This window comes from Microtus ochrogaster, chromosome 21 (assembly GCF_000317375.1).
Source record: "Microtus ochrogaster isolate Prairie Vole_2 chromosome 21, MicOch1.0, whole genome shotgun sequence".
In the NCBI taxonomy this organism is placed as follows: Eukaryota; Metazoa; Chordata; class Mammalia; order Rodentia; family Cricetidae; genus Microtus; species Microtus ochrogaster.
The window spans coordinates 36721893-36744788 of NC_022022.1; the positions used below are offsets into that span (position 1 = coordinate 36721893).

The 22896-nt window shown below is 38.1% G+C and overlaps 1 protein-coding gene across 2 annotated transcripts in view; it reads right to left on the bottom strand.

Moving 5' to 3' along the window:
• Pkn2 (protein kinase N2) overlaps window positions 1–21396 on the bottom strand; it is a 94983-nt gene extending 73587 nt beyond the window's left edge. Inside the window, exon 1 of one of the 2 annotated variants that reach the window (XM_013350040.2) lies at window positions 21100–21396. In XM_013350040.2, the coding sequence (XP_013205494.1) occupies window positions 21100–21147 (48 nt within the window). In that variant the 5' untranslated portion in view covers window positions 21148–21396. The remainder of the gene's footprint in view (window positions 1–21099) is intronic. The other variant, XM_005357382.2, reaches the window with a different exon arrangement.
• Between the last annotated feature and the right edge of the window lie 1500 nt (window positions 21397–22896).

A 22896-nucleotide genomic window follows, 5' to 3' on the forward strand; every position in this document is an offset into this window, starting at 1 on the left:
TTCCACACACCATCTTTATGAGAACATAGACTATATAATCCTACCCCCAAATAAAAGATACATACTTCACACTTTTATAAAAATTCATAGAAATATTGGCTAGATATTTATTAATAGATGCTATTCCTGGACATTAGACATAGAAAGGTGAAAAGACACAATCTACACAGCTACAATCTACGACTACATGAATCATTTCATTTCTATGAAAGTATGGATCATTTCAATCTTCTCCCTTTGCTTATTTGTAAATTCTTACTCCAGTGAGAAATCTGGCTCCTACTGTCCATCACACCTTTAATGTATAGCAGTAAAAACTGTTGAATTAAACAAGAGCATAGTGGTTGCATGGCAGTTCATTTTTCTGAAAATTTATCCAATAAAAATCTATTTTAGAAACCTTTATACTTAAGGAGTGTTATCCAATGGAAAGACAGTCACAACTAAAAACTGTGTGTATACAATAGAGGAAAAGACCAAGGCAAAGAAAAACATAAAAAACACATTCAAAATTTAGGTTAAAATGTTAAAGAAAGACTTGCAATTGCAACACTAATATGTATTTTAAGACTTGAGCAATGACTAAGAATTATCTAAAAGGAGAGACAGAAGAGTTGCTCCTGCTTGAACTAAAGTCAGAATTATTATATCATTGGTTCTTGAGAAGATGGAATAGTTATCTTTGCTCTTATCTAGTATATACAGTGAAACACTACTCCTGAGAATATGAGAGATGGATGGAAATAAGCAGACTAAAAAGGGAATTCTAGTCATGAGGAGACAGTAGGGAGTTCTCTGCATTTTATCCTTATTGTAGATTTCTTCCTCCAAAGCCAAAAGAAGAAAAATTAAATAGATACAAAGAAAAGAGACAAACAAACAAACAAGAAGGCCCAGTTCTTTGACCAGAGAAATGCATAAGAGAAGAGAAGATAGCCCAGTAGACTATAAAGCTTTGATGTTACTAAGTTTTACACTATTAAAAAAATTTAAAAAGAAAGAAATGAGCTTTATTAAGAGCAAATATACCAGAAATAGTCAATGAAAATTATAACTAGTCTGTGTTGTAAGTAGATTCTGACTTAAAATGCTTAGCTTAAGCTTTCTATTTCATGATACATTGTGTTATTATTTTATAACACATCTTGATTTAATAATCATTTAAAATCATATACTATTACATTTTGAATAACTTAGACTATGATTCACTTTATTTTGGACAACACTATTAGTAGTTACATAATCATAATGGAAAATATATTCTGGAGAGTCGGAGGGGGCTAGAAAGCTGGCTAAGAGAGTAATAAAGAAAACTGGCTAGAGAGTAGTTAAGAAAACCTGTTGCTCTTGCAGAGGACTCAGGGTTTGGTTCCCAGCACTCACACTGTGGCTTATAACCATCTGTAACTCCAGTTTCTGGAGAGCCAATTCCTGTCATTCTCTGCAGCATCAGGCACACACACTGTGTGTGTGTATGTGAGTATACATACATGCATGCAGAACATTCATATACAGAAAATCTAAGTTGTTTTGTATATGGTGTTTCTCTTCTGCCCAGCCCTACAGTCATTTAGTCCCAACAAAACATACAGAGGCTTATATTAATTATCAACTGTTTGGCCTATTAGCTCAGGCTTATTATTAACTAGCTCTTATAACTTAAATTAACCCATAATTCTTGTCTGTTAGCCACGTGGCTTAGTAGCTTTCATCAGTGAGGCATTCCTGTTGCAAGGAGGAGGGCCCGCTTGTTCGTCCAGTCCCCAGGCTTGCTTAGCCCAGAAATAACCACACAGAAATTGTATTAATTAAATCACTGCTTGGCCCATTAGCTCTAGCCTCTTATTGGCTAACTCTCACATCTTGATTTAACCCATTTCTATTAATCTGTATATCACCACATGGCAATGGCTTACTGGGAAATATTCTAACCAGTGTCCGTCTCAGGCAGTGGACCCATGGCTTCTCTCACTCTGCCCTTCTCCCTCCCAGCATTCAGTTCTGTTTTTTCTGCCTACCTAAGTTCTACCCTATCAACTAGGCCAAGGCAGTTTCTTTATTCATTAACCAATGAAAGCAACACAAAAACCCCGCCTACCTAAGTTCTGCCCTATCAACTAGGCCAAGGCAGTTTCTTTATTCATTAACCAATGAAAGCAACACACACAGAAGGAACTCCTACACCACATTCCCACCTTGCTTCCTTTGTCTGGGTGGCGACTGCAGACTAAGCCTTTCCTCTTCCCAGAATTGTCCTAGCCTGTACTTACTGCCAGGCTACTAAGCCCAATCAGTGTTTTATTAAACCAAAACAAGTGACAAATCTTTACAGGGTACAAGAGCATTATCCCACAGCACAGGTTTTTTTTATTTTATTTTAAGGAGGAGTGTGGTGGTTTGAAGAATAGCCCCACAACATCATATATAGAATGTTTAGTCACCATGAAGTAGATCTCTTTGATAGGATTAGAAGGATTAGTCAGTGTGACCCTGTTGTGTCAGTGGGGGTAGCCTTTGAGGTTTCAAAAGCCCATGCCAGGCCCAATCCCTCCCTGCAGATCAGGATGTAGCTCTCAGCTACTGTTCCAGTGCAATAAATGTCTCCATATCCTCACTATGATGATAGCACACTAAGCCTCTAAAATTGTAAGCAAGTCCCCAATTAAATGATTTCCTTTACAAAAAGTTGCGTTGGTCATTTTGTCTCTTCACAGCAAAAGAACAGTAACTAAGACAAGGAGAATTCTGCATAAGAAAACCTAAATTCTAGTTACAGCTCTGTCACTGATTTATTCTAGGATTTTTTTTCAAATGTTTCAATTGTTTCTTTTCTAAAACTGTGCTAAGTTCAGCTACATCAATTTCAAATTAAGAATTTGAACAAGATGAAGTGAAAAGAATGAATGCCATAGAATTCAAAGTGATATTATAAAATTTTCGTCCTTGATACAGTTAGTATAAAACACAGTGCAGGGCTGGGTCTACTGGCACGTGCCTTTAATCGCACCAGTTGGGAGGTAAAGACAGAGGGACCTCTGAGAGTTCAAGGTCAGCCTAGTCTACAGCCAGATCAAGGCTACACAGAGAGACTTTGTCTCTAAAATAAACAAAAACCAGTAACAAAGTGGAGGATGGAGAGAGAGCCCTAGAAAAATTTTCCTTCCTATCATTGCAGAATCTCAGCCCACTTCTAGAAAGCCTCCTTTCATGAAGTCATCTTAGGCAAACTGTTTCTAGTTATTTAACATTCATCCACTCAGGCTAACAGCATGATTCAATACTACCCAATGACTTCCTAGAGTACATCCCACACCCTAATTCCTAGAATCAGTTTCTCACTTCTAGCTGCTTACATACCACCTCACTACATAGGCTGTTTTATGGATCTTAAACTCAGTATGACTCAAAATAAATACTTTATTAGTCTTTCCAAATCACCCTATTTCTGTTACAGATGCCAAAGTCTTCAACTTCTGTTGACTGAGGTTTCTGTCCTGCCCGGTTCCCATAGTTGTTAAGTCCCAAAGAAATCACACAGAGGTCTATATTAATTATAAACTGGTTGGCATAGAAGCTCAGGCTTCTTATTAACTCTTATAATTTATATTAGCCTATAATTCTTGTCTGTGTTAGACATGTGGCTTGGTACCTTTTCCAGCGATGCAGCCACAACTTGCTTGCTCTGTGTCTGGCTTCTTCTCTCTCTGGGTGACGACTACACACTGACTCTTTGCTCTTGCCAGAATTCTTCTGTTCTCATTGCTCCGCCTATACTTCCTGCCTGGCTACTGGCCAATCAGCATTTTATTAAACAAGTACAAAAAAACAAATCTTCACAGGGTAAAAGCACTGTCCCACAGAAAACTTCCAAGCAGTCTTTCCTTCACTCATCATAGCCAATGGATTGGCAGATAGCTACATTAACCACTTTTCATTCTCTTAGCAAAAATCCTTGATACACTATTATAGTCAAAGGTGTATTGTGCTGAGAAAATATTTTCTAAAATTTGTCACTGGTCAATTGACGAACAAAGTTAAATTTTTTTTAGTCCATGAAAAAAAACACAGTCTAATAAATTATAAATTTAAGTCTCAACATGTGTTGACACTTAAGTGTTTTCATAAATCTATATCATTTTTACTCTCAGTGACATTTTTAGAATAGTATATATGTTCCCAATATTGATTCTCATTTTGTTAAAAAAATATATATATAGGCTTTTGAAACAATAAATCAATGTTTTTTCCTTAACAGCAACTTGGACTGCATGCTTCCTTTTTATCCCCATTCACTATTCTATCTTTAGCAGCTCTCAAGAGGGTGATTCCTGGTTCCCTTCAAGTCCCACTATCCTTGCCTAGTTATTTAATTACTTAAAAACTATCTCTGCCTGTGTAATCTTCATGAAAAAAGAAAATATACTATTAGTAAATATGTTGCTAATTATTATATGACCAGACCACAAAATAATACTTTGAATAGAGCAGATGTTCATTAAATGAATGGAAGAATGGTTACAGTAAATTAGTATACTTAAAGTAACAAGAGAAAAAAAAATCATACTAGCTCATCAACTTTACCACAAGCAGTACTCAAAAGTCTCACATGAGCTATAGTATATTGTATCATTAAACAGAATAAAGTTTCTAATGTGACACATTCCATTGTAGGTGGAGCTGAACAAAAACCTATAAAGAACCTGCTAATACCCACAACTAGTTTCCTTATTCTTATTCATATAATACAAGAATTACAGGTTTAACAGGTTCAACCACACAAACCAAATCAGAGGATAATAGCAAGGCTACCGTTGTCTATGTACAGAATATCAGTAGACATTATGTGTGGGGGTGGGAGCCAAAAAACAGGGCTAAGGATGTAGATCAGTGGTAGAATGTTTACCTAGCATGAACATGACCTTGGGTTCAATCTCCAGCACACACAGACAGACACTCACACTCAGACACACTCAGACACACAAACACACACACACACACAATGTGGGTTTTTTTTTAGTAAATTTGTGGGGGTTTTTTATTTATTTATTTATTTTTTTTTTAGTAAATAAAGTTTGCCTGAAGATCAGAATGCAAAACTGTAAAGTCAATTATATGTTTTCTTTTTAAGAGCTACAGTGGTCATGGTGCTGAATTATCAATTGCCTTCCTCCATAGGTGCTCAACTTAAGCTGTCATCCTAGGAAGAAGCATAAAAGTGGACAGGGTTTCCAGTATAGTCTTGGCTGTCCTGCAACTTGCTCTGTAGAGCAGAACAGCCAGGGCTGACCTCAAAATCAAAGAGATCCGCCTATCTCTGCCTCTTGAGTGCTAGGATTGAATAAAAGTGTGCACCACCACTGCCAGGCCTTAAATCATGAAACTTTTACAGCCTTAGACTTTATAGTATTACATAAAAGTGTCATAACATCAATTAAAGCATAACTACTGACATTAAAAAGAATCATTCAGCTCCTAGTATGGATGAGGGTTAGGCAAGTGTGGTGGTTTGAATGAAAATAGTTATACGCTCATACATTTGAATGCTTGGTCCACAGTTAGTGGAACTATTTGGAAAGGATCAGGAGGTATACCTTATTGGAAGAGGTATGTTATTTGGGGTTGGGCTCTGTGGTTTCAAAAGTCCATACAATTGCCAGTTAGTCTCTGCCTTGTAATTGTGGGTCAGGATGTAATCTCTTAGCTACTATTCTAGTACCATGGCTGCCTGCAGCTCCCTGCCATGATGGTCATGGTCTCACCCTCTGAAACTATAAGCCCTAATAAACTCAGAACTATCAGTTGCCTTGGTCATGGTGCCCTTCTGGAATGTTGGTATTAAAGGTGTTCACCATTACCGCCCAGCTGGTCATGATGTCTTAACACAGCAGTAAAAAATAAACTAAGACAGCAACAATGCTTAGGCTGTTCATTAAGAACAATTACATAAGATAAATAATGCTACATTTCATTTAATCTGCACAGTAAACCAACAACAAAGCAAAGGGGGCAGAAATGTTATATAATTATTTTTGTATTTTTGTTTATAAGCCTAGTCTTTAATAGTTGAGGCATCTCTCAAGCCAATACAAAAACAGTAACAGAAATTAACAAATATCTTACTTTTATTGTAAATTAAAATCAAAATACGGATGATACATAAAAGGTGTTCAGTAAGTGGTAATTAAAATAACTATTAATAAGAAAGTAGTGGTTTAAATAGCAAAGCTTCTACATGCCTTAGATTTTGTAGTAATACATGAAAGTAACTCATTTTATTTTTATATAAGATGATCAGATAAATTGCTCTCCAAAGACAATTTAATAATATAGTTATCTTTAATAAATCAATTTTTACACAGAGTAGCACTGGATCATTAATCTGACTTCCTTACTTTGGTTTTTTTGGAGACAGGGTTTCTATGTCTAACAGTCCTTGGCTATTCTGGAACTTGATTTGTAGACCAAGTTGACCTCAAACTCACAGAGATCTACCTGTCTCTGCCTCCTGAGTGCTGGGATTAAGGACATTTGTTACCATGCCTGGCCTTATTCAAGATTTTTTAAAAAGATATAGGGGTACGTAAAAGAGTATAGCTTTTATACCAAAGAAAAGGACAACATGTTTCAAAGGCAAAAATAATGCTACAGAATTAAACATAATTCAAAGAACAAAGCAAACAATTAATGAACAGATAGTTTCCCCTCAGTTATGGTGGTTTGAAAGAAAATGCCCCCCCCCAAAGGGAGTGATACTATTAGGAGATGTGGTCTTGTTGGATTAGGTCTGGTCTTGGTGGAGGAAGTGTGTCACTGTGGGGGCGGGCTTTGAGGTTTCGTTTCTCAAGTTTCACTTGGTGTGACAGTCCAGTTGACTTCCTGCTGCACCCTGGTCAAGATGTAACCAGCATACCTGTCTGCAGGCTGCCATGCTCCCCATCATGATGATAATGGACCGAAACTATAAAGTCAATTAAATGTGTTCTTTTTAAGAGCTACAGTGGTCATGGTGCTGAATTATCAATTGCCTTCCTCCATAGGTGCTCAACTTAAGCTGTCATTCTAGGAAGGAGCATTAAAATTGGCTGAAGACCTTCAGGTGGTAAAAGTCAGTGGTCTACCAAGCAGAAGAGTAAGCAAGAGCATAAAGCAAAGCACAGCTGTTCTTTTAAAATGTATATTCCTTATATCTTTGTAGCTGCTTCTCTGACTAAAAAGAAAGAAAACAATACAAAACCCTCTTTTCATGTTGCTGACCAGGTTTAGATATAGCAAATAGATCAAGGCCATCCGCAGTTATTAAATAATTTGTCTCCCAGCAAAGGAAAAACAACTATAAGAACATGACTCTGGGCAGCCTTCTGAATGAAAAGCATATCAATTTTCCTGCTTTCATGTATTTGGCTCTCATCCCATCCTCCTTGAACTAACTACTGCTCTTCAGATATGTAATTTAAATGTCTTAAATTTATTTTTATTTATGTATATGTGTGTGAGCATGCAGATGTCCAAGTCTATGGAGGCCAGAAAAGGGTGACAGATCCTCTGGAATTACAGTAACGGGCAGCTGTGAGCCACCTGATGGGGATGCTAACCACATTAATATCCTCTGCAAGAGTAACAAGTGATCTTTTGGGGTTTTTTTTGTTTTGTTTGTTTTTTTGTTTTTGTTTTTGATTTTTGGCACAGGGTTTCTCTGTAGCTTTGAAGCCTGTCTTGGAACTAGCTCTTGTAGTCCACGTTGGCCTCAAACTCACACAGATCTGCCTACTTCTGCCTCCAGAGTGCTAGGATTAAAGGTACACACCACCAGTGCCCGACCTGTAGCAAGTGATCTTAACCACTAAGCCATCTCTCCAACCTGCTGTTTAAATCTTAAATGGTAGCTTTATCACGACTGTCTCAGCAAGTGAACTTAGAATCTAGAGTGCCATTATCTAAGTCAGCAGTATCAATCACATCTCTGTGTAAATGTAACCTTAATTTTAAAAAGTCAGACCCTCAGTCACATTAAGCTTTAATTCTGGTTTGGCTAACCATGTGTGCCTAGTAGCTACCATACTGAATGTCACCAATCACAACAGGCATTATTGCTGAGCAACACAGTTCTAATGGTTAATGGCCAGATTCAATGTCTCTTTCAACACATCATAGTTTTTGACATAACATACCTGGCAATGGTAAGTACTAAAAGTTTTCAAGGTTTCTGAGTTTCAAGACATTGCCTTAGCAGGCCTGAAGCTCAAAAAAAATCTTCCCACTTCAGCCTCTCAAATACAGGAATTATAGGTGTGAGCCTCTGTGGCTAGCAAATATTTGATTTGATAAAAATTCATCACTGTAATAATGGCAAATGTAGTTCTACCAACACATCTTGTTTACTTAAGTCTTGAAAAACAGTAATATGAAAACAAATAAATGCCCACAGCTCAAGAGTAGCTGGTTGCAACTCACTGACTATACACTTACCAGTTCCCCAGTCATTCATTCCCGTAAGGCATGCACCAAATTTACCTTCAGCTGGCTAACTGCCTATAAATTCTGACGCTTGCTCTATACTGTATGGGTATTTACACATTTGTTATTAAATAACAGAGTTGATTTAGATCAGTTTCCTAAGCTGTAGTAGTGTGTTTTATGGCTCCATTCAGATGTGTAGCTTCTTTTAAAAACATAAGCCCTAATTGCTCTTCTTAAATAAAGGTTATGAATAAGAATTTTTCATTTGATGTTTAGTTGGCAATAACCTGTATAAAAAATAAGTGAAGCAAATGCACAATACAACTTTGGAAATAGCAAAAGTTTCTCTGTGGACAATGAAATGATAATTTCACGACATTTCATTTCATTTGCTAATATCTAAGTGTAAAGGAAGACAGGATGTGTTCTAAACTACTAAGGTAAATTGTACTCTTGCTTATATATGAAAGAAAAAAAAGCCGTTGCAAGCATAATCAGATAAAATGCTGATATCTCAATAGTCAAGTATGAAATTCTGGTTTAGAAACATTTTAATGAATTCTGCATTTGCGGTTTCTGTTATTTCTACTGTAGAAAATTACAGAGAATGGACAATTATTGAAGGAAATTTTCTAGATATCTACATATACTGTATTTTTTTTTAAAAAATCAACTGTTTCCTCTACTCCGTATAGTATTAGTATTAGCTCATTAACTTTAATTATAGTAAAAAAGAGCTAATAAAAAACTGGTTACCAAAGCTGATGAGATAAAGAACTGGACTGTGAACTAGTATTCTTCCTTAGCTCAACTACTGCAATTAACCCAAAAAGAACTCCTGCAGAGAGGCTTATTATCAGTGTATCACAGACAGGCAGACAGACAAATGGACAAACCTATCACCACCAACGTATGTATACAGGAAAAACAAAAATTTAATATTCCTATTTTTGCCCAGTTTTATTTTTTCCTAAAGTGATAACCCTTTATATATGCAGTTTTCCCATGTGAGATTCTGAGGGCTGAATAGTCCTAAAAGCAAGGCCTTTGCTTATTAAAATTAATCTCGGAAGAGATTGTAAAGTAGCTCACTGGTAGATTGTTTTCCAGTATGCGCAAGATCCAGGGTTCAATCTCTAACACTATGAGAAACCCTGTCTTGAAAAAAAAAACAAACCCCAAAAAACAAAACAAAACAAAACCCCAAACCACAATAAAACCACTCAAGGTCTCATATGCTTATACAGACCCAAAAATCAGTCTCTTAAGTTTTAATACGTTAAAACTCATCAGAGAAAAAAATTGAGATTGGATCAGTTTCCTCATATTTACTATTAAAAAGAAAATACAAAATATTTACTATGAGTACATATGTACAAACACACAATTACTATAATCTTTAGAAATGAAGGATTTTATTCTTTTGGTTTATGTGTTTCAATAATATATTCAAGAAATAAGACTTTTAAAACACAGCCGGCAAATTCAAAAAAGATTTAGCAGGATCTTTTAATAGTAATTTGATACAAGTCAACAAACTGGTATGAAAGCAATGAAACCCATGATTTCAGAGTTCCGCTGATATAAATATGCCCCATTCTTCTGGTTCTGTCAAGAGATAACGTGAGGCTGTCACCAAAAATGTTTCACTTTAATCTCTGTGACAGTAAAAACATTCAAAATAAAAAACTTCTAAGAAAACTTGTTTTAAGACGATGTGAAAAAGCACTAGACAAATTGTTAACTAATTACCCGATGTTTTTGATACCTGAATTGAATACTGCAATTCCTCAAAGAATGTAGTACCTATCCCCTCAACCAAGAGAATTGGCTACAAAATATGACTTCAAACTCACAGTATCTTTGCTATGAATTTTCAAAACAAAAGAATCCATGAGTTTATATCTTAATATACTAAATCTCAAATACATCTTATTTTTTTACTACTCATCTGAAATTATTACATAAAAAATTTATATAATAGTCAGAAAGTGGTATGCCTTTAATCCCAACACTTGGAGTCAGAGGTGGGTGGATCTCTGAGTTTGGGGCCAGCCCTATCTAAAGAGCAACAACAACAATAACATTATATAATAATGAACCAACTGTAACATTGACACTTTTCAGTCAGATTGTAAGCAAAAACAAAAAAGGACTCAACTAGAAAAGCATTTCTTCCCCTCTGTGTAGGCAAACCCGGTGTATACCCATGCTGTCCTGGTACATAGACAACACTGGCCTCTAACTCACCAGTCTCTGTCTCCTGAGTCCTAAAATTAAAGCCTTGTACCACCACCACCAGGTTTAGGAAAGCATCTTTAAACTGAATGGTTTCTTTTCTTTTTGTTTTTGTTTTTCAAGACAGGGTTTCTCTGTAGCTATGAAGCCTGTCCTGGAACTCACTCTGTAGACCAGGTTGGTCTCTAACTAGCAGAGATGTGACTGCCTTTGCCCACGAGTGCTGGGATTAAAAGGGTGCGCCTACCACCACTCAGCTATGGTTTATTTTCAAGTCATATTAATACATTACTTCACTTAAGAGTAAGCAAAAATATAATTTACAAGGGACTTTTGGCCTCATCTAAATTGACAATATTTAAACAAATCAATTAAATCCTTTTCTAGAGCAGTTCTATAGAATTTAATGATCCAAGTTGATGTTATCTAATGTAACACTCACTGGCCCAATCTGGCTATTGAGTGAGTACTTTTATTAAATTTCACTACTTTAAATTTTAAAAGCTATATACACCAGCTGGCAGCTACTGTACTAGACCTCAAATGATCATTACTAGGTATAATAAATGATTACACAGTAGTCATTTTCCACATTTTTTTTTAAATTTTAGGGTATACTCCTACCAAAAGAAAATAAAAACGTTAACTGCAAAAGAGCCTCAGCCAGGTGAGACAATACTCAGCACAGGAGATTATGGATCTACATATTATTTCCCTTGAAGACAAGATTAAGATGTAGAGGTGGAAACATAGTGATGGGTAGTGTCCTAATTAACAAAAACATTACTGAAGTCTCATCACCGCAATAGGAACCTTACCTAAGACAAACACTTAAGTATAAAATTTTGTGTAGAGTTTCTATGAGGTTTTAACATAGTGAAAACTCGAACTAAAACAAAAATTTATAAGAAAATGAACATTCTCTTGATGTTCAAAGTACAAAGATAGGGTTTATATAGAAACAAAATAGAAATTCAATTATGATAAATAAGTAAGCTGAGCACTCAAAATAATTTGTACATCAAAGCTTGAGTGTATTCAATTAGAGAGTTCATATTATTTAGCAGTATTTGCCACAAACCTTTTTATCTAGTACAAAAATGTGCAGGATCTTTTGTATTTTGTAGCTATATATAATCTTAGTTCAAATTGATAACTATGTCAAGTCTCTGGGAAAATGGCAAAGACAGCTATAAATTTATTTAAGCATATCCACAGTCTGCAAATGGTACAACAATTCAGTATTTTCAATGCACAAATAAATTCTTCAACAAATGCTCAATCCTAGAAATTCATCACATAGTGTAAGACTTCAACTATGCAGGCACACAAACTCAGCTTGCTGTTATTTTAAATTAAGATTATGGAAATATCTGTAGGTTAAGATAGCTATCTTCCTAACCCTTCTTATTTGAACAAAAGAGGAAAAAGTGGAGAATAAAATGAATCTATGAAGCATGACCAATTACCTAGATGTTGGGCCAGCCTGTAATACAAGGTCTCATTATATAACCTGGGCTGACTCTAGATCTTAATGCCCTTGCCACACCTCAAGTTTTAGAATTATAGAATGTGCCACCATGCTCAGCAAAATGAAACAATCTTAAAAATTACACCAGAAAAGGAAAAAATAGCATAGCTATTTCCTTAGTAATCAAAATATAAGAGTCAACTGAAAAGGCTAAGATAGCAACTAATAAAAATGACCAGATCTCTAGCATAGTCAGTGAGATTTTAGAAATTTAGAAGTATTAGATTGGCCAGAAAATTTAAAACAATTTGACATTACTTATTGACTTGTGCATTTATTGAGCATAAATAGTATGCCAGGTGCTAGGGACATAAAGTGAGTAAAATGGTAGTGACGTATAATTTAACCACTGCACTGATATGTTCAATGACAGGAGCTATAAAATGGAAAATAGCCTATTTTGCAAATGGTCCATGTAGCACAAATAATAAAAACCCATAGACAGATATTGGAGTTCAAGTTGAAGATCAAAAAAATAAAGCAGCCAAGCCATTAGAGAATTCTTAGCTCTACTAAGGCCCAAAGGCTCAGCGTGACCATAGACTACAATGCTCTCTGCCAACCTCAGACTGCAATGAGCTCTTAGTCTCCTCAATCCTAATATACCTCTCTCCACCCAGCCGTATCACTCCCATCCCCACCTCCCTAGTGCTGGGGTGTGTGACTCCTTTATAGCTCTCATATGTAAAGGTGCTGGGCCCTTTTAGACAAATTCAATCTGAGCCCAGGGTGGCCTTAAATCCTGGAATTAAAGTTGTGCGCCACCACTCCCTGGCCTCTAGTGGCTTAGCTGTTCAGGCAAGCTTTATTTATTAAAACACAAATAAAATATCACTATAGTCACAAATGTGAAATGACTAATTCACTAAATTTACTTATTTTAAAAAAGAAATAATGTGGTAGTACATGCCTGTGATCTCATTACTTGGGAAGCTGAGGTAAGAGTGTGAAAGAGAAATGGGGGATGGGGCAACCTTTAAACTTTTGGGTTCTACATAAATATAACTGTTCCTTAGTAGAGTTAAAGGATTGTCCAATTTGCCAAATATTATTCATGGAGAGAGACAATATTAGTGTTATTAAAACTAGACACAGAAGTACAAAAGAAATGTGGAATATTTCAATATGCCGAATAGTTCAATATGCCCTAGCTTAAGACAGAGAAAGGTCTAGCAGGACTTATAAGGGACAGAAAATGGAAGGTCTATTTCATTCTATAATAAAAGAAAATTATTGAAAGAGTTTAAACGCATGTGCATTTTCCTACCCTACACTCCCCTTTCAGAAAATAATTGTCATCCCTAACACAATCCCATTCCTTGAGTTACATAGTTGAATGGATCAAGGTGAATAAGGCCAATCAGATTTTCTCAAACAAGCATTTGAAACTGTGGCACAGGGTATACTGTTCAACTAGCAATGGACTTACAGGCATTTGATGTGTAACGCTAAAGAGATAAGAGAACACAGAATCAATGATAGAGAAGAAAAGGGCGGCAGGGAAAGAAGGCATTCAGTTTTCTGTTTAGCACTATGGGGACTAGGGTCTCCACCTTATCCTTGGATTAAGTGAAATCTTCCTGTAGTGCACACACGTCAGCTAGCTAGCCACAGGCTCCCATACATGCATGTGTGTGCGTACATATATATAAAACCAGGTTTGTGCAGGCTCTTCAAAGCTTAAACATGAAAGTTACAGGAAGTTGAAGTAATATCACTTGTCCCTAGGATTAGAAACAGAAGACTACCGATGTCGGTAAGAGAATAATTTTAATGGTATAATTGATACAAAGTCATATTTAGATAAGTTAAAGAAGTGGAAAGTAAAGACAAAAGTAGCTAAAAAATTTCTTTAAATGAATGTGATTATAAAAGAAGTCTGAAGGATCATGATACTAAAAAGTCTAATAAAAAGATGAAACATGAATTTATTTTCAGTTAAGAGAGAATAAAAACCTTAGACTGCAAAGAATAAAATGTAGCTATTACATAGAATGGAAAAGACCAGCAAATTATAGACACAGCAAAGCTCTTGCCTGGACTGTTGCATGAATTGGACACAAAGAACTCACAGAGAGGACTGCTGAACTTGCCTAAAGGTGAGATGGTCTTTCGGGGTTCCTGATTCATGAAAGAGTCTGTGAGACATTCTGCCGGACACAACAGATAGTGACTGAACTGCCTTCGAAAATTCCTGCTTCATGGAAATGTCTGCTGGAAACTATGGGCCCGTAGGCCAAAGATGGATGCCCCAACGGTTCAGAGGAACTTTGGGTGACTGTCCAGGCAGCGAGATGTCTCTGTCATTTCTAGAGTTTTGGATTTCTTGTTTGCTTAGGTAATATTATATCCTTCTGGAGTCTTTGATGGAGTTAAAGAATATATAGATAATTATAGTTTTCCTTAGTTATGAAAAAAGATAAAATAGTTGCAAATATTGTAACTTTTACTTGATAACTGTTTTGTTATATGTAATTTTGCTATGTTAAAGTTAAAGCCTTTCTTTTTTTTTTTTTGTTGTTGTTGTTTAAACAGAAAAAGGGGAAATGATGGAGGAAGGTCATTGGTTAAAAAATAAGCTGCCTTGGCCCATTTTATTGGTTAGAACATAGGTGGGTGCAGTAAACAGAACAGAATGCTGGGAGGAAGAGGAAGTGAGCTCAGAGACACCATGCTCCCCTCTCCCAGGCAGACGCAATAGCTCTGCTCTCTCCGACCCAGGATGGACTTAGGCTAGAATCTTCCCGGTAAACGCACCTCGGTGCTACATACATTATTAGAAATGGGCTAGTCCAGGTGCAAGAGTTAGCCAAGAAGAGGCTAGATATAATGGGCCAGGCAGTGTTTAAAAGAATACAGTGTTCGTGTAATTATTTCGAGGCATAAGCTAGCAGGCAGCTGGGGTGCTGAGGACGCAGCCTCGCCGCTCATATTACTACATCTAACCAACTCCAGAAATAAACTGACAACCTGTGCTAATATGTAAATAACTAATTCAAAAATCATACAATACTGTCTACTAACATAAAAATTAAATATTAATTACTTAATAACAAAGTATTAAGTAATTTAAGACAAATGGAATGGAAAAACGAGCAGTTTTATTTATTTATTTCTACATTTACACTATGTTAACTAACATTTAAATGCCTAGCATGTGTGGGATTTACATGTTTTACCAACTGCCTAGGGCTTTTTATTTGGAAAGTTTACAAATCCATAGAAATTATACTTTCTTTATTTTTACACCAAACCTGCAACAAATAATAACTGCAAGCTTGTAGATTATGATTCTGAATATATTCCAAAATGGTAAAAGATTTATAACTGTTCCTCCTAAACAACCTCCTGAACTGAAAGTAACTATTTAGAAACTGAAAGAAGATATTCACAATAAACAGGTTTAGAATAAAAAAATAAACTCTTAACAAATCAAAACAAACAAAAACAAAAAAAAAGAAAAAGTGGGCAAGAGAGAAAAGAGATTCAACTGAAGAAAAAAACATAAAAGGTCAAAAAACAAAAAGAAAATTTCCAGGGCGCCTGGAAAGATGGCTCAGTAGTTAAGAGTACTTGATTCTCTTCCAGAGGACACAAGTTTGGTTCCCAACATCCAAGTCAGGAAGCTCACAAACCATCTGTAACTCCAACTCCAGGGATCCAAATGCTTCTTTTTAGCCTCTGTGGGCTCCTGCACTCAAATGCAAATATCCATATCGAACACATACACACCTATACATACTTCAAAATAATAAAGCTATTTTTAAAAAGAAATATTCTATATTATGATAATCACGAAGCATCATCAAGATCAAGAGACAAAGTATTATGGCCCTTTGATTTGTAAAAGTTAAAAATGATAATATAAGGTGTTGAAAGGACAGGTAACAAAAGAACCTTTACTTTCATATATTTGTTGGCATGATTATAAATTCATATAACCCCAATGAAGTTTAGTATCACATCTTAATGCTAAAAGCATTAGCCTGCTCTGTAAAGCATCAAGTGAACCCCCCACATACACTTTCAGCCTTCATAAACAAAGGAAAACGCTGTCCATAGTATCTTTACTCACCATTATGAAAAGCAAAAAAAATAAATAAATCACCAATAAGTTAAATATTCAAATATCAAACAATGGGAGATATCTACTCAATGAAACTACAGTCAATGCTGTTACACTACATCAACAAGCAATAATATGAATAAGTTTATCTAAAGTAGGTGGAAACCCAAGTTAAAAAGATTATATTCAATGCAACTGAATGCCTTACTGAGAAAAGGTACCAAGCCACATGGTTAAACACAGATAAGAATTATGGATTAATTTAGGTTGTAAGAGGTGACTGGTAATAAGCCTGAACAATAGGCCAAACAGTTTGTAATTAATATAAACCTCTGTGTGTCTTTGGGACTGAACAGCTGCAGGGCCGGGCAGGACAGAAACTTCTGCCTACAGCGCAGATATTGTGAGGAGGGAATAGTGGTGGTCCAGGAGCACTTACTACGACAAATAATGATTCAGTACAGTATGCCTAAGGTTAAATAAAAGAAAAAAATTGTGTGTAATTTGTTCAATGAAAGCTCTCAAACAGCCAGAATAGCCATCCCTTTGTAACTAACAGAAAGACTAAGGTATAAAGTACGTGCTACTTAACACATACCAGCATACTAGGTGGCATATCTTCTACAAGGAAAAGTAAATTCCAAAGTCTGTCATAATTACTTTCCAGTAAATTAAAATGCCTATGTGCTAAGACAGTAAACCATTAACTAATTAGGCAAAGTAGACATTGCAAATCTTTTATCTACAAATTTAGTGTACAAATCTACACTCAATACTATATACTTCTTGTATATCAGTTCATCTTTATAACGTATCACTTTAGCATATATGAATTGGGTATTGTAAACAGTTGACAGGTAATTGAAGACATGCAGATACCATGCCATTTCACACACAAGAGTTAAGCATCCAAGAATTCTGAGACCTAGAGGTGTCATGAAATAAATTCCCTACTGATTTCAAGGAATAAATGTAATAATATCATCTAAACATATCCTTCAATACAATGCAAACACTATATTGTTTGGGGAATGACATGAAAAACGTTTGTGCGTGCACAATACAGATGGAGTTGGTTTTAACGATTTATTTATTTTTACTTTATGTGCATTGGTGTTTTGTCCACATGTTTGTCTGAGGGTGTCAAAACACCTGGAGCTGCTTCACAGACAGTTGTGAACTGTCATGTGGGTGCTGGGAATTGAACCTGTGTTCCTGAAAGAGCAGCCAGAGCTCCTAACCACTGAGCCATCTGTCTACCCCCACCTCCTTGTTTTGAGATAGTCTCTTTATGTAGCTTTGGCTTTCCTTGAACTTTATGCAGATCAGGTTGACCTCAAACTCAAAGATCCAAGCACTCGGGAACAGAGGCATTTGGTCGAATCCCTGGATGAAGAATCCAAGGATACAAGGGTTGACAGTAACTGCATAGGGCAGTAATTATAATGAACTTCTCATAAAATGATCAGGACAGTCTTCATTGTAGGTAAGAAATGGAGCCTCTTATCAATATACCGAACACCTTCTAAGTGCCAACACAGAACTAAAAAATTTAACCTATGAACTTGAGAAATCAATCTTTGGCAGATTTTCAACAAGCTTTTAATGTCTCTCATCAGAAACAGCCATTGTTAAGAGAAGAAAGTCTGGAGAAGGTTGTTTATATGACTACTCTTTGTGGAATAGTGTACCCCAGTTTTCTTAAAAATAAAATGTAGGGTTTTTGGCCTCACAAAAATAAGGTTCCTGCCATGCTTCTAATGAAATATATATACATATATATATATACATATGTATATACACACACATATATATATACATATATATATTATACATTATGATATAAAAGCTGGAAACTGCCAATGGAGTTTAAATTTTTTGATAGCCTATTTTTGTTGTTTCTGTAACAAATATCCTTCCATACACCTTCCAGTCTCTGGCCATCAAAGCTCCTGTTCACTCTCCTAATGCCTCCTTGTTTACTAAGTCTCCGTGTTACTAGCAAGAGTCAAAAGTGTTACTCACAGAAACACTACAGTAAGTATGAAGACAAAGTAATGGTTTCAAATGTATAGCTTTGCCTGTCTAGAAGCAAACATTATATTAAGACAATTCCAACTCCTGCAAACTACTCCAAATTCTGCAGTATGATTAAAAAAGAAACTGGATGTATGTTTACAAACAAATATTTCATTAAAGTTAAACCAATGTCTAGAGTGAAACAGTATTCCCAAGACAAGATATGGTAAAGTAACAGTGTTTGGTCATTAAACATGTTTAAAATTGGTTACATAACTTAATATTTAAATACTTAAAAGTGTGTTTGACAGGTAAACATCAAGAAATTCATATTAGGGCTGGAGAGATGGCTCAGCGGTTAAGAGCATTGCCTGCTCTTCCAAAGGTTCTGAGTTCAATTCCCGGCAACCACATGGTGGCTCACAACCATATGGAATGAGGTCTGGTGCCCTCTTCTGGCCTGCAGACATACACACATATTGTATACATAATAAACAAATAAATAAATATTTTTTTTAAAAAAGAAATTCATATTAAACTAGTTTTCAGTCTAAAAAACTTCAAACAATTTAGAAGCTTTAAAAATATAACTAAGTAAACTTTTGACAAATATTCAATCAATTACATTTGTTTCATGACCAAATGAAATATTTGAATGAAGTAAATTTTACGGTCATGTATCTTAAGTGATGTAGATAAATATTTTAATAAACAGTATAAACTTTATATGCAGTAACTTTTATTACAACTGAGACTACAATAAACCAAGAAAAATGTCTTAGATATATATTGTCAACGTAAAGATTAATATTAAAGTAACACTTAATAAGAACTATTATTTTTTCAGAGGGAGTTATTCTTTCTTTCTTTCTTTTTTTTGGGGGGGGGGGGAGTTTTGAGGCAGGGTTTCTCTGAAACTTTGGAGCCTGTCCTGTAATTATGTCTTGTAGACCACGCTGGTCTCGAACTCACAGAGATCCACCTATCTCTGCCTCCAGAGCGCTGGGATTAAAGGCGTGCGCCACGACTGCCCGGCTGAGTTATACTTTCTTAGTGAAAAGCATAACTGCATCTGGTGTTCCTTATTTTGTTTCCATTATTTAAATTGTCATATTTAAAGTTCTTTTTCATTCTTTAGCGTGCTTGTTACTGCCAAAACTGACCTTACTAACAAAAAAGGCCCTAAATATAATTTAATAAACACAAAAATGTTTTTTGCTACAAAATAAGTGCCATTTATGCCAACTTCCAGAAAATACAAGGACACCATAAAATTTATAATTCTAACAGCACTGATAGAAAAATGTCATTTTAATGGCATGTTATCAAAATCAAAGTGTGCTTTTCATGTTTCAAAAGTAGGCAATATATGCTCTTTCCCAAAACTTCAGGGCATTTTCCTTTTACAAGCATGCAAATTAAGAAGAGAATCTATTCATTTAGCAAATGTATGCTGTGAAGAGCTGCTTACTAAGAGCTAAATGTAATTAAAATGTTATATAATGACATTTTCAAATAACAGGAAATTCCACTTTGCACTTCCAAAGGATTCCACAGGCACAGTAATGTACAGTTGTTCCCTGTTCAGGTCTCTAACTTAAAGATGCACCAACTATCATGGCAATGCACTTACGCTTACATCTGATGGCCCAATATACTAGGCTTATGCAGGGACCTAAGGCAAAGGCATTTCAAGAAGAAATTTACAGGGAGAAGCAATGGATAATTTTGTTATCATAATCAATCCTCTAAGAGTCACGTGTTAAAAAAATGAACTGTCAAACTTTTCCAGAATTAACGCAAGTGCTTCAGTCCTCTCTCTAAGCTCGAGTGGCCAAAATATGAGTATATTAAAACAAACCAAAAATTAACCAAAATCAGTTTAGAGGCAAAATTTCAATCCAGATGTAAACATCTCTTGGATACTCCAAAGTAATGAAACACAATCAACAGTGTATAAACTCAAGTCTCCGACACCACCGAGATCTCAAAACAAAAATCGTGCTTACATCATCAAATATTCAGCTGGAAATAGGAAAGAATAATATTGTTCCGACACCAACCACACTAATTACGGCATCTACTTTGTTATCTTCTGCGGACATGTTCTGCCTAACGTTTTCACTTAGTGAACTGTTCTCTGGCTTGTAAACAACTTCTGGAGCTCTTTCTCTTGTGTCCAAACCGGAGGGAAAATAAAAGTCTGGGAAAAAAACCCATCAGCATCTGAACTTCCGGATCTGGGCAGAGGGAGCCATCCGGGAGGACCACCTATCTCTCCCTGAGTTAGAAAGGAAAAGTCAGGAAAAAGACACGGCCGGCCCGGTCCGCTAAGGGCCGTCGGTCACCTGAAGAGGGTTGGCGGCGTGAGGCCATCACTTCCGAGCGAGCCCTCCGGGGGGCTGAAGTTCTGGGGGGCGCTCTTTGTGCAGTCTGAGGGGAAGGGGAGGGAACCGCCCACAGCCAGGGAGTCATTCAAAGGAGTTCGGGAGCGGGATTGGGGGGGGAGGGAGGGCGGGGCGGTGACACCGAGAGGGGACCCGCGCGAGCACACGGCCCCGCCCGCGGGGACGGAGGGTCCCTCCGCCCGGTGGCCTCCGAGAGCGCGCGGGAGACCGGTCCCGGGCCTGGGGCAGCCGCTCCGGACTGACTCCACGCGAGTTTCCGCACTTAGCGGGCCAGGGGCGCGGTTCGCAGCGTCCCCGAGCCCGCGGCCGCCATCCCCGGGCCCCCCCCCCCCACCGCCCCGCTTTCCCAGCCGGCGCTCCCGCAGGGCCGCGGCCCTTACCTGCAGCTCGGTGAGGAGGATCTCCCCACGGTCGGGGTTGGACGCCATGGCGCTCCGCTCGGGACTCCGCACCTGAAGGCGGCCAGCGGCGCGGCCGAGGGAGAAGGCGGGACGGGAGCCGGGCGGGGGGTGAGGACCGGAGAGAAAGCAGCAGCTAGGGAGTCATGGAGGCGCGGCCCGACTGCAGGCGCGGCTCAGGCGGCCCGGCTCATGGAGAGCGGCGGGGAGCGAGGGCCCTCGGCGTGGCTCCCCCTCGCCGCCCGCCGCCGCCCGCCGGACTCTGTCCCCTCAGCCGCTCCCTCAGGGCGACGCCGGGAGCCGCCTCGGAGCTCTCGGTGCGGGGCGCAGCGGCCGCGGCGGCAGCTCCCCCTGTCGCACCATTTGGCTGTCACCGCGTCGCAAAAGCTGCCTCGCTTGGCGGCCGCCGGCGCACGTGACGGCCACGGCCCCGCCCCCGGCTGGGTGGGGTAAGGGAAGATGCGGGGGATGGCGGGGACCCCGGGGCCAGCGGCGCGGGCCGGACGGGCTGGGCGGGGCCGGCTCCGGGCGGGCCGGGGTGACACTGGGCCGAGAGGTCTGGGCTCGCGTCTCCGGGAGACGGGAAGAGCGTGCAGGCCACACCCACCTCCTGCCGCGTTTAACGGCCCTGCGCGAACGCTAGGTCTGGGCGCTGTCGGCTGGTCGGGCCTTCGCTCCCCAGGCCTTTCTCCGGAGCCGCGCCCAGACCCGGCCTGCCCCGCGCGCTCCCTCCCCAACCTGTCATCCTCCTGCCTTTCGCTCTTGCCCTTTCGCCACCAGTCAGGTGCCCCGCGAGCCGGGCTGGCCTGGAAAAGGCACTTTTCGAAAAAAGTCGGAGGGACTAGAGCGCCCACAACTTCTGAGTGCAATCCCTACAAGCTGCCTTTTCCTCGAGCGCTACTCTGAACTGTGGTTTGGGCTGGGAAACTACCGAGCGCAAAGTTGAACTAGCTCATTCGTTGCTTTTTTTTTTTTTTAAACTAAGTTTAATGGAAAGAGATAGGCAGAATCAAGGTCTGGAGTGGACAAAAGCCAACTGTGCTTAGGAAGGGATCAGGGAGAACTCAGTCGTCTACTTAGTAACTAGCTTAGTCTTCTAAAAGTAACACTATGTTTCGCAAGTAACTCAAAACTGTAGCTTTTGTTTTGTCTAATCAGTGAATGGACATCCTCTGCATTTGCTTCACTTGGGCATATCCTGAAGCATAAGTATACAGTGCTGGTTAAAGCTGTGTGGACAAGGTGGTCATGGATATTTAGGTAAAGATTAGGAGTTAAAAGGCAGGCTTTAGGTAGGTAGCGCCGAGTCGGATGAGTATGTTTCAACAAACATTGATGATTTAGAGTACGGTGACTGCAACTCACAATATATGACAAAGTCTGGCGCATTCTTCAAAACTTTTACTATTCATATTTAATGAATTACCTAGATAGAAAATGATAAAAGTAACAAGTACTTAAATATTAAATTACATAATAATTATTAGAATGTGTTTAATGGCTAATACTGTTTCACTTCTAAACATTGATTATAACTAATGAAATATTAATATAACTTTAATGAAATATTAATTTGTAAACATACATCCAGTTTCTCTCTCTTTTTTTGTTTTTTTTGGTTTGGTTTGGTTTGCTTTGCTTTTGGTTTTGGTTTTGGTTTTCGAGCCAGGCTTTCTCTGTGTAGCCCTGGCCATTTTGGAACTCAATTTGAAGATCTCAAACCCAGAGATCCACCTGCCTCAGCCTCTGAAGTGCTGGGATTAAAGGTGTGTGCCACCA